General features: G+C 39.3%; 2 protein-coding genes across 2 annotated transcripts in view; one reads left to right on the top strand and one right to left on the bottom strand.

The window, feature by feature from the left end:
* aass (aminoadipate-semialdehyde synthase) overlaps nucleotides 1–12,500 on the top strand; it is a 519,315-nt gene that overhangs the window by 100,933 nt on the left and 405,882 nt on the right. The gene's annotated exons all lie outside the window — the stretch shown is intronic.
* ptprz1a (protein tyrosine phosphatase receptor type Z1a) overlaps nucleotides 1–12,500 on the bottom strand; it is a 109,345-nt gene that overhangs the window by 51,561 nt on the left and 45,284 nt on the right. The window contains exons 3-5 of the mRNA XM_080028594.1: nucleotides 5,655–5,834; nucleotides 2,454–2,605; nucleotides 1,830–1,925 (exon numbers count right to left, since the gene is read on the bottom strand). Of these exons, the coding sequence (XP_079884720.1) occupies nucleotides 1,830–1,925; nucleotides 2,454–2,605; nucleotides 5,655–5,834 (428 nt within the window). The remainder of the gene's footprint in view (nucleotides 1–1,829; nucleotides 1,926–2,453; nucleotides 2,606–5,654; nucleotides 5,835–12,500) is intronic.

Raw genomic sequence — 12,500 nt, forward strand, 5'->3', positions numbered from 1 at the left:
TTGCCAGGGCCTTTAAAGGTACAGTGTGTAATAATGTTTATTTTTTGGGTCATCTATAGTGTTGATTGAAGATGTCAACGCTCCCTTGCTAACCCCTTCCTTAGGGAGAATTTACAGAAGCTACGGTGGCCTTCAAGGACAAGAAGCTAGTGTAAAGATGGCATCATCCACCACTGCCTCAAGTCTTTCCACAATATCAAGTGATGAGGTGAAGATGTATTTAGTTATTTATTCTATAGTACTTCTTCTTCTTCTTGGTCTTCCAACAGGTGCATTTCCCCAGGACGCCCACTATATATAAAAATGTGTAAGGCCGTTAATGTTAGTCCGTTCTGTGCTACTGTAGAATATGAATGACTCATCTTAAGGTAATGTTAAAAGGGCTTTCACTGTCTGAAACCGGTTTGACAGGAGATCAGCACAGAAATCTGTCAGCACTCTGCGTGACACCTCCTGTCTATAAATATCACAGGGAGGTAAAGCCTAAGCACTGTCATTCAAGTCTTCAGCCTAACAAAAGGCAGGTTAATAGTACATAAAGTACACATCAGGGCGCTCTGGTGGTGTAGTGGATAGAGCGCGCACCATATCGGCTCCGGCCTTCGTTGCAGTGGTCGCGGGTTCAAATCCGACCCGTGGACCTTTACTGCAGGTCACCCCCCCCCTCTCTCTCTCTGTCTGTCTCCCCATTTCAACTCTGTACTATCTAATAAAGCTTGAAAATTCCCAAAAATAATCTTAAAAAAAAAGGTACACATGGAAAGAATGGACATACATCAACACTCCCAGGCCTGATTTGAACCCTTTCTGGTAACATTCGCCTGGATACCAACACCCCTACACTACTGTAAACATGGATTGATTGATTCAATTTTATTTCAGACATATCAAAAAAAGAAAAATTAAAAGCATGAAAATACAATAAAAAAAAAAATATGTTCAAATGATTTCACAAATAAAAATAAACTAAAAATAAACAAAAAATAAACAAATAACATATTGAATTGATATGCCTGAAAAGGAGTAGGAAGAAGTATAAACGTATTTGATCCTACCCCTATTCCACAGCTCAATAACTTTATAATAGAACATGGATTTTGTAGATTTTAATTTTTTTTTGACAAACAATTCAGACAAATTCAATTGGCCGTGTGTCTGAATTGTGCTATAGAAATGAACCTGCCTTTCCCTGTGCTTTGCGCGGTGGAGTTGTTTTGCCTCCGGCGGCTTTGGCATGTCTGAACCATCAGGGGCCATGTTGGAACGAAAACCTCAAAAACAACTAGACGTCTGATGTGAAGCTGCTGCAGGCTCTGTGTGTGTGTCTCTGTGTGTGTGTGTGTGTGTGTGTGTGTGTGTGTGTGTGTGTGTGTGTGTGTGTGTGTGTGTGTGTGTGTGTGTGTGTGTGTGTGTGTGTGTGTGTGTGTGTGTGTGTGTTTGGGTGGAAAACTACCACCCAACCAACACAGCAAAAAAAAGCTTTTACATTTTTGCTTTTGTGTTCTTCAGACTTATTTAAGTCTCCAAAATCCAGGGACCTTCACTGCATGTCATCCCCTCCGCCCCCCTCTCTCTTTCTCTCTCTCTCTCTCTGTCTCTCTCTATGTACCTCTTCAACTGGTCAATAATGGTGGTGAATGAGTCGACCCAAAGTTTGCTAAGCACATTATGCTCCACAAAACTCTCTATGTATTTCTCAGTATGGCAGCGTTTACAAAACTGGTTTGTTAAGTTTTTTTTTGTTATATGAATGACAAACAAGCCATGTTAACTTTTCTTTGAGTTATCAATGTACAGAATAATGAGCCTTTAACATAAAGCACACACACCTCCATGAGGACGGCGAGGGCTGTGATTCGTCCTCCGGCTTTGATGGTTTCATCCAGAGAGCTGAAGCGATGAGACTCATAACAGTAGATCTGCATCTGTGGGAGAGAGAGAAATATTGAGTTAGATAAAGATTTCTTAAATCTTCATCTTCTACATTACTTAATGGAAATGCTCTTAATGACAAAACAATGTATTGGAATTTGGTAGAAATTATGTCAGTAGTTTATATTATAAAACCAAAATGTTCATTCTACTCAAACATATGCCTATAAATAGTAAAACGAGAGACAATGAACATTTGGAGTGGTCTTTTTTCCAGAGCTGTATAATTTGTCAGTATATTTCTAAGCCCTCTCACCAAAACAATCCTATACTAATAATACTAATAATGGTAATATAATAATAATGATAAGACTATCTAAAAAATAAAGAAAAAATTATAAGAATAAAATAAAATAATTAGAAATCATAACATCATTGCATTATGATTGTTGACAACCTTCTTTAGAAAATTCCTCCACGCCACAGATCAATGGAGCCCAAAATTCATGAAAATAATGTCCGCGATAACATTTTTCCAAGGTTAGTTTCTCTTAACGGTAAAAATGTTGATGCCGTCTCACCTCCAGCGGGTACTTGACTCCATCCAGACTGTGTTCCGATCCGTCTGACGAGGCGTTGCATCGGCCCCAGTGGAACGTAATCCGACCCACTTTGAACTTTGACCTCAGACCGCCGCCGCTAACGTAGAACTCTCCATCCACATTCACCGCAACTGGAGACAGAAAACACACAAAAACGTTAGCTAGTAAATACCGCATTTTTTAATTTTTTTTTAAGATAATTTTTTGGCATTTTCAAGCACACACACGCACACACACACGCACACACACACACACACACACACACACACACACACACACACACACACACACACACACACACACACACACACACACACACACACACACACACACACACACACACACACACACACACACACACACACACACACACACACACACACATCCCATTAACACCTTCAATGGGCCGTCAGACAATGAGGTAACCACAGAGAGGATCTCCTTCCGCTCGGTCTTTGTTGGAACTGACAAAAGGTTCCCATGACGATTGAAAAGTTCTCTGATGTTTTGTTGAAGTTGGAAACCGTCTCATTTTTCCTCTGATGATCATAAATGACTATGGAACTAACAGCTGGCAGAGGTAAAAACACTTCCGGTTTTGTCCAAAGGGGTTGCAAGAATTTAGAAAAACGTAAAAGTTCCTTGGAGCACCTTTAATGTTTTAATGGCCCAATTTAGTCTGAAATTAAAATAATGTTACTAGTCCCGTGGCATAGTGGATAAGGGCGTCGTCGTCATACCCCCCCCCCCCCCCCCCCTCCGAGCCCCCGAGCCCAGGCCCCGCAGCAGACCCGGGTTCGAATCAAAAATGTACCTCTTAACCTTGTTCCAATTCAGCTCATTCATTGGACTTAAAGCACTTCAGATTGTAAATAAAACTGGGCAGAATAGGGCTGCTCTACAAACAGTGTAGAAATACTGTACATTGGGGTGCTCCGGTGGCATAATGGATAGAGTTCGTACCATATTGGCTCCGGCCTTCATTGCAGTGGTCACGGGTTCAAATCCGACCCGTGGACCTTTACTGCAGGTCATCCCCCCTCTCTCTCTCTCTCTCTCTCTCTCTCTGTCTCTCTCTCTCTGTCTCCCCATTTCAACTCTGTACTATCTAATAAAACTTGAAAATGCCAAAAAATAATCTTAAAAATAAAAAATACTGTACAACTTAGCCCACTAGTTTCAAATACATTGTGACCATTGCTGTGCACAGATAACATTAATTCTTTGCAACAACAAATCGACTGCTGCACATTCAAGCTCTCCACACCAAGGACTCTGATAGTATCTGGTAGCTTTTTATCCTTTTCACCACTTTCTTTTGAATGCATCGGCCTCATTCATGTCTGTTTTTGTTGTGTGTGTGTGTGTGTGTGTGTGTGTGTGTGTGTGTGTGTGTGTGTGTGTGTGTGTGTGTGTGTGAGAGAGTGAGTGAGTGAGTGAGTGAGTGAGTCAGTGAGTCAGTGAGGGAGTCAATGTGTGTGTGTGTTTGTTGTGTTGTCTGTGTGTGTGTGTGCGCGCGCTGTGTATGTGTGTGTCTGTGTGTCTTCTTTTAACCCCTGTTGAAAAGAAGTAAAGAAAATCTAATTTCCCCTTCAGCGACGGCAAATATTGACTCAACTTGTCGCTGATTCATTCCTGTTGAAAAGTGTGTTTGTATTAAAGGGCTGAATCGATACATCCACTACCATCCATCAACACCTTTTCTCTAGGTCTAAATTGTTCCATTGTGGATGAATACACACCCACTGACAGCCCTGCAGCTTTGAAAGAGAGTGTATGGACCGCCGTCTGTGTAGTGAACTTACACAGGGCACATTTGTAGGCTGATAAAAACTATTTTAAAAGGGGCCTGTTTGAAATAATTTTTGTCAAAATCAGTGATGATATCCTCACGATCCACTACCTGTCCGTACTGTGAAAATCCAGGGGTTTATACACAATCCTAGGCTCTGTAAGCTGCCCTACAGGCTGTGTATTAACATTGGATTGTTATTACTTCATACAGAGTACGGACAGGTAGCGGATTGTGAGGAGATATTCACTGATTTTGACCCATAGTGATTTTGACAACAAGCGTTCTCCAGAATCACTGACTCCACCTTTAAGTACCATTGGCTTGAATGTGCTCAGATTGTCCACCAAACATCAACATAAAAAGGTGCTCCAAGGAACTTTCAGTTTTTGTTAATTCTTGCACCCCCTTTGGACAAAAGCGGTAGTGTTTTTCCCACGCCAGCTGTCGTTCCTGGGTGAGCGTACCCATGACAAAGGCATAAAGAAAAACTATATAATAATAGCATTCTTAGCACTGATGGTCTCGTTTGCTGTTACATGTAATTTATGATCATCAGAGGAGAAATTAGACTGTTTCAGAAATATTAAAAAGTTCCTCCCAGCACCTTTAATAGAAGGCTTTCAGTGAATTTGGCGGCTGAACAACAACTACAAAAGAGAACTAATTATTTTCGCTGATAGACCCTTTGCCAAGTAGCCCTGGACTTGCCTCTATAGAGTTTTTTCTTTTCTTTCTTTTTTTTCACGAAAAGGCAGGATCCCATCTTGGCTAAAATTCCCCCTAACAATTACCTTGAAAGCTCACTGTAGGATATTGTGTTTCACACCACTTAGGGAGCAGACACATATAAAAGGGTTTTCATTCTAGTCAAAAGAGGAACTGGTAACTGTAGCCTCTAATAGGACACCACTGTCTGAGGAAAGGGAACGATCGCTCAGCATTGATCACTATCTATCTGGGAGGAACTGACTTTAGAACAGCAGAAAGTCGACACTTAAAGGTGGAGTCAGTGATTCTGGAGAACGCTTGTTGTCAAAATAACTTTTTCTATCTATCTATCTATCTATCTATCTATCTATCTATCTATCTATCTATCTATCTATCTATCTATCTATCTATCTATCTATCTATCTATCTATCTATCTATCTATCTATCTATCTATCTATCTATCTATCTATCTATCTATCCATATATATATCTATCCATCCATCTATCTATCTATAAAACACTTCTTTAACAACAGTTCACAACCTTTTAGCTCCAGAAAAAACTAAAACATTGTCTGTCTGCATGTATGTCTGTCTGTCTGTCTGTCTGTCTGTCTGTCTGTCTGTCTGTCTGTCTGTCTGTCTGTCTGTCTATCAATCTATCTATCCATTCTCACCCGTCTTTCCGTCGTTCTTGATGATGGTGCGTTCGGAGGTGAGCGTCTCCCAGCCCTCGAAGGTGATCCTCTGGTACTGCAGTTTGACCTGAGCCAGCTGCTCCTCTATGTCGATGGGAGACTGCTTAGCGTTACTGCAGGACGGATACTTCTTCGCCCAGTTGTCCTGGTTCAAAGTTCCTGGAAGGGGCAGAGAAAAGACAAGGGCTTAGGCAAGGCAAGGCAAGTTTATTTATATAGCACAATTCAAACACAAGGCCACTCAAAGTGCTTTACAGGAGCAAGATTAAAATACATAAAACACATTAGAAGACATTTAAAAGCGAATGAAAAGAAGTAAAACATTTAAAGGCCGACTTCACCTTAGACAAAATCTGGCTTTATCAAACATCTAGATTTTAGTTTTTAAAGAGATGCATACCTGAGCATATTTAGTGAGATATTTCTGAAATGTTTGATTCAAAGAATAACTGTTTTAAAGGTGCAGTGTGTAATATGACATCATCAAGTAAGTTCTACAAAGTTCTAGAATGCAACGCTCCCTGGGTAACCCCAACCCTTTAGAATAATAACAGAAGCTACAGTGGCCTTCAAGGACAAGAACAATTCTACATTTTAAACAATGCACCTGATGACATTCAAACTATGACACTTTCAAGATGGCGGCACAAGGCCTTGGTCCAAAATATGCAGAAATATGGGCATATATGAGACCCTTTCTAAGGGGAAAATAAATAATTCAAAAAAATGTTTTCAGCTATTATGCACTAAATTAAACGTACTTATGGATATTATAATTACTTTCTACAAAATCTGCTAGGAAATAAAACACAAAATTCTACACACTGCAGGTTTAATCTAAGTAAAGTTCCTCGAAGGGCGGAAAGAAAATAAAGTGTAAGATAAGATTCAAGATTCAAAGTGTGTCTTGTAATATGCACAATAAGAAACATGTTCTCAGTCATGCAGTGAAATTCTTCCTTTTGTTTTCCACAGACTGAATGCCAAGAAAGAAATATATAAATATGCAATATACAATATAGCTACAAGTAAAATTGATGGTTGATATAAAAATTTTACATTTAAATAAATACCTTCATATCCTTTAACACATTTAGTCATACAATCTTAAATCTGCCAAACTCTACCTGTAACTGTTTTAATGAGGCTATATTGTACTTTCACCCATTTAATTTTTATTGCCGCCATTCTACATCTCTGTCTAAATGTTTCAGCCATTATCTCAACATTAGTTTTTTTCAATACTCTGAACCAAAAAAATCTGTCCTGTAAAAATGTACATGTTGAAAAAAGAATGAGATAAAGATTTTAACAAAATCCAACATATAGATACAAGTTTCTTAAAGAGATTCAAATGTGAACATAGTTCGTTAGATATTTCGTTTTCTGAAAACATTTTAAAACAACATAATTACTGTAAGTTAAACCTGCAGTGTGTAGAATTTTGGGTTTTATTTCCTAGCAGATTTTGTAGAAAGTAATTATAATATCCATAACTACGTTTAATTTAGTGCATAATAGCTGAACATTTTTTTTTAATAATTTTTTTTTCCCTTAGAAAGGGTCTCATATATGTCCATATTTCTGCATATTTTGGACCAAGGCCTAGTGCCGCCATCTTGAAAGTGTCATAGTTTGAATGTCATCATGTGCATTGTTTAAAATTTAGAATTGTTCTTGTCCTTGAAGGCCACTGTAGCTTCTGTTATTATTCGAAAGGGGTGGGGTTACCCAGGGAGTGTTGCATTCTAGAACTTTGTAGAATTTTCTTGATGATGTCATATTACACACTGCACCATTAATGTAGGTAATCAACTGGCAAAGTTAAATGTCTAGAATATCTCATGTCTGATTTTACATTCATTAGATAGATGTGTTGATGTGTTGAGTAACACAAAAAAAGTGACTAAATTCCTTGCATACCGACTGACACAATTACCTAACTACCTGTCAAACGTTTTACTACATAGTCATGCAGAATTCCTGTGACCCTTGACATTGCATAAGGTCTTAACATTCTCACAACCCCAAACACTCACACAGCTGTCAGTCTGTCAAGTTGTGTAAGGGGCAATTATGTTTTTTTCAAGAGTATTGGATTGGATAACTGTTTACAAATGTTACCGCAGTCGCATACCAATCTGTATATGCAATATATTTGTCCACTGTAATGAATCTAATTGACATGACACCTCATCTGATCATTATCCAGCTCTATGTCCAGACAAGGGTTACATGTCTAACTTATAGATATGTAGATGTTGAATTAATAAAAAAACATATGTTGAGGTCATAAAAACATACAACATGTATTATAAATCAGACAATTAACAACATATGAACAAATCCTTCTGTAGTAACCTTCAGAATAGTGCTAGGAATGATTATGGAAAGTTTAGTTGATGTACTACATTCCACCGCTGCACTTCAGTCACAAAATCAACCACAGACTCGCTTCTCAAAAGGGCAAAGGGGCCGAATGACTCAAAAACACCTGACCACATGTTTTCATCAACAGCACTTACCCACTGATTTTTGGTTAATGTGTTTACTCCTGTTTACTCGTGTACTGATTACTTGTACTTGGACATGTACTATGCCACACACAGCTGTTTTCACTCTTGCTGTTCATGTAAACGAGTTGGTCAGTGATTACATGTGGATTGCCTCATGTGTATCCGGTGCATTTTGAAGTTAGTTTTAAGGCGAGACACTACAGGCAACAACAAAAAAAAATCACTTTTTCAATTTTGTCTATATTGCTTCAATAACATGTTTTCTTTCATACTAGTATAAATCAAAGGTCCAACATGTACATGTTGGTATTTAATGGACTAAGCCTTGTCTGTTTGTGTCTGTATATTTCTCCAAAACAACCATCTTTAACGGACATCATCTCAACATTTGTTCTTTTCAAAACTCTGAACCAAAAACTCAACTTCTAAAGCAAGCAACAGTGCCTTGAAAAAGTACACATTTTGTCACGTAACAACCACCCAGTTTTTTTATTTATAAAAAAACTTGAAAACAATGTATCATTTTCATTCCACTTCAAAATTATGCGCCACTTTGTGTTGGTCTATCCCTAATATAAATTGACGTGTGTGGTTGTTACGTGACAACATTTCAAGGGGAATGAATACTTTTTCGAGGCACTAAAGTGATTTACTTAAAACCTCCTACGAAGAACTTTTAAATGTTTATAAAACAGTCTCATTTCCCCCTCTGATGACCATAAATGACAGCAAACGAGACCATCAGTGCAAAGAATGATTTTTTATTGTTAGGGTGTAATTTATTCTGAGGAGTTTATACAAAAGGATTTATGGCAGGCAGACCAGGGGCCTCATTTATAAACGTTGCGTACGCCCAGAAGAGGGCGAACGCCAATTTCTAAGCAAATATTGGGATTTATAAAAACCAAACTTGACGGGAGATGTGCGGTCCTCCACGCAAACTCTGACCCATGCGTACGCACAGAAAGTGGAGAAAGGAGAAACGGCGACTCCGTCGGCACATGTATGAAGTGCGAGAACGAATGTGTTTGTGTAAAATGTATCCAGATAGGCCTATTATAAGCCATGTAGGTCTATCATATATTGGGAGTTCCTTTGCAAAACGGATGAAGCCATTCTTACAACTAATGAACAAATGCCTCCACGGATTTTTCCATGGAGTGATACCAACAAAAACAAAACGAATTAGGATCTTAAATAGCCTACAAACGGAGACATATGAGTGCAAATAAAAACAAAATAGCAACGTTCGAATAAACTCTGCAGTTATTAAAGAATAACCTATCTGCATGTTGTGGAATTAATTCTGATCATATTGAGGTGGAATACAGCCTATTACTTTTACACTGACGCTGTTCTCGATGCCTCAGTCAGGCAGACAGGAGTGCACCTTTTCATACACTAATGATAAGCCTACTGTACATCACATAGGCTACTGTGATTTTTTTCACGGCTTTTAGTCCGTTTTATTTATGTGTTTTTCTTTGTGTTTAAGCACGTCGCAATTGTGTTTTGAAAGGGACTGTGAAGTTTATTCTTAACCCTCCGCCGCCCGTCACTGCCCCTGGATGAATTCTCCGAATCTGTATCTCATGGGGGGTCTCAGTGCCCCCCGCTCGTGGCACAAACACTGTTGTGTGAGTGAGGATATGCACTTGTTTGCGTCCACTTTTATGTCGGATCACTTCTTTTTATTTCGGCCACAGCGTTCACAGAGATCGCCACAGGCTGCACTCTATCGCCTTTACGCTCACACTGCCACCAAACTATATTTTCCCTGTTCGCCACTTCTCCAACGGCTACTTCGGGGTGACCGCAGTGATCCACACCGTGTGGAGTTTATTTTTCCATTTCCCTTTCAGTCGGCGATTGCCACTACCGCCTTCATGCACTCAGTAAATGATATTCATTCGGGCGTGTCGATGACTATGTATGGGTAAATATGGGCGGTACGTGAAGCCCGCAAAGGCTGCGCCACATTTAGAGTTGATTGTGATTTATAAAGGGAAATAGGCGTAGGACGTGAGTGCGCACTGTTTTATAAATCCGAATATTTTTGTTCGCACGTACATCCTACATTTCTTCCGTACGCCAGCTTCCACGTGAATCCCACGCAAAGCTTTATAAATGAGGCCCCTGAACAGCCTGTGTTTCTTGAAAATAACTAAATCAAAGTCTAATCTGCTTTATCGTTTTCATATTACCATTAAAACTTTAACCCATCATGAAAGTGTACAGAATATTATGTCATTGTTGTATACTTGACAGCTGTATTTTATCCACAAAACAGTTTTGCACTTTGTGTTAGATTTTGATATGACATTAATGACACTATCTTAATCAGGGCATTATTGGGATGATCCCACTGAAACTATATGTAGGCTGCATTACAAATCACATGCTCTTTCTTTTTTCTATTTTAAATACTATCTGACCATAAAAATAATCTAGTTAGGATGCAGTAGGCCACGATTGGGACATACTTTAACTTTTTTATTTCATCATAACATTGCGCCTTGATCTTGCCTCTTGCTTTTATATCCGTCGCATCCCTGGTTGTTTTCACTCTGAGGCTCCGTCGATGTGACGTCAATTCCGGTGCACACTGGATTGTGGTCAGAATCGCCTGAATAGCATACTGTTTTCAACACTAAAAATCTCGACCGGATGTAGTAGGCATCCAAGTATGTTTAAGCATACAAAATGTGACCACATGTATTGGGACATCCTAAATATTTTTTTCTACCATGATAAATAGCAGGGAAGTATATGGGGATCGGGGGTTGAAACGCAGGGTTTATTTGCACGTCAAGCATTCCACAATAGGCCTACAGGTGTTGGGTGATATTCTCCCTCCATTAATATTTTTTTTAAGAATTTTTTTTTTTGGCATTTTATTTTGCTTTATTAGACAGATTGGAGAGACAGAGTTGAAATGGGGCAAAGAGGAGAATGACATGCAGAGAACGGACCCGGGCGGGATTTGAACCCGGGACGCCCTATACCCACTGAGCTACGGGCGCCCCACTCCCTCCATTACTTTGACAAACTGCAGACTTCTCTTACCAACTAACAATGCAATGAGCGCTTACAGGTGTGCAGCACTGTCGCTAGCTACCAGCTAACAAGCTAATAGCCTAATAGCATCCAGCTGTTATGCTTTAAGTGTAATATTAGCTCCCATTAATAGGTCAAAGTTCAATTTTTTTTTATGTTCAAGTAGACTTTTACTAAAACGCTAGCCTGGAGCATTGTTTCGCTAACAACTGCTGCTGATAATTAACAACATATGAACAAATCCTTCTGTAATAACCTTCAGAATAGTGCTAAGAATGATTGTGGAAAGTTTAGTTGATGTAAGTGCTTTAGAAGTTGAGATTTTTGGTTCAGAGTATCGAGAAAAAATTAATGTTGAGATAATGTCCGTTAAAGATGGTTGTATAGGAGAAATATACAGACGCAAACAGACAAGGTTTAGTCAAATACACACCTGAATGTATATTTTGGAACTTTGATTTATACTAGTATGAAAGAAGACATGTTATGGAAGATAAATAGTTCAACAGAGTTAACATTAAGGTTGCTTCTTTACTTTCAAACGCTAAAGAACCGGCTGACATGATGGATGGTATGAATACAGTATGGAAAGTGTTACAGCTGGGAATACAAATTATCCCCCACAGCGTGTGTGTGTGTGTGTGTGTGTGTCTGTGTGTGTGTGTGTGTGTGTGTGTCTGTGTGTGTGTGCTTGTCTGTGTGTGTGTGCTTGTCTGTGTGTGTGTGTATGTGTGTGTGCTTGTCTGTATCTGTGTGTGTGTGTGTGTTTGCATGCTTGCGTGCGCGCCTCTGTGTGTATGTGTGTGTGCACGCGCCTCTGTGTGTGTGTTTGCATCCGTGCATGCGTGTGTGGTGTGTGTGTGTGTGTGTGTGTGTGTTTGTCTGTATCTGTGTGTGTGTGTGTTTGTCTGTATCTGTGTGTGTGTGTGTGTTTGTCTGTATCTGTGTGTGTGTGTTTGTCTGTATCTGTGTGTGTAAGCGGCACCTCAACTTGAACCAAAACAGATTGTATCAAGCAGCTCGTAGGCTATTCATGTCAAACTGATCTACAGCCTGAAGCTTTTTGTTTTACTTTTTATTGGAAACTTAATACGGCCGGCATGTAAGGTTCAACCAAAATACTCTTGCTATATATTTGATGCTGTCACTGTTTTTTTGGCATTTTCAAGCTTTATTAGACAGTAGGGGAGAACGGGGTAATTTGTCACATGGGTTGGATGTCACATTCGTTATATCTCGCCACCAGAGCGCG

The sequence above is a fragment of the Ammodytes marinus genome (assembly GCF_949987685.1).
Source record: "Ammodytes marinus genome assembly, chromosome: 5".
Taxonomy (NCBI): domain Eukaryota; kingdom Metazoa; phylum Chordata; class Actinopteri; order Uranoscopiformes; family Ammodytidae; genus Ammodytes; species Ammodytes marinus.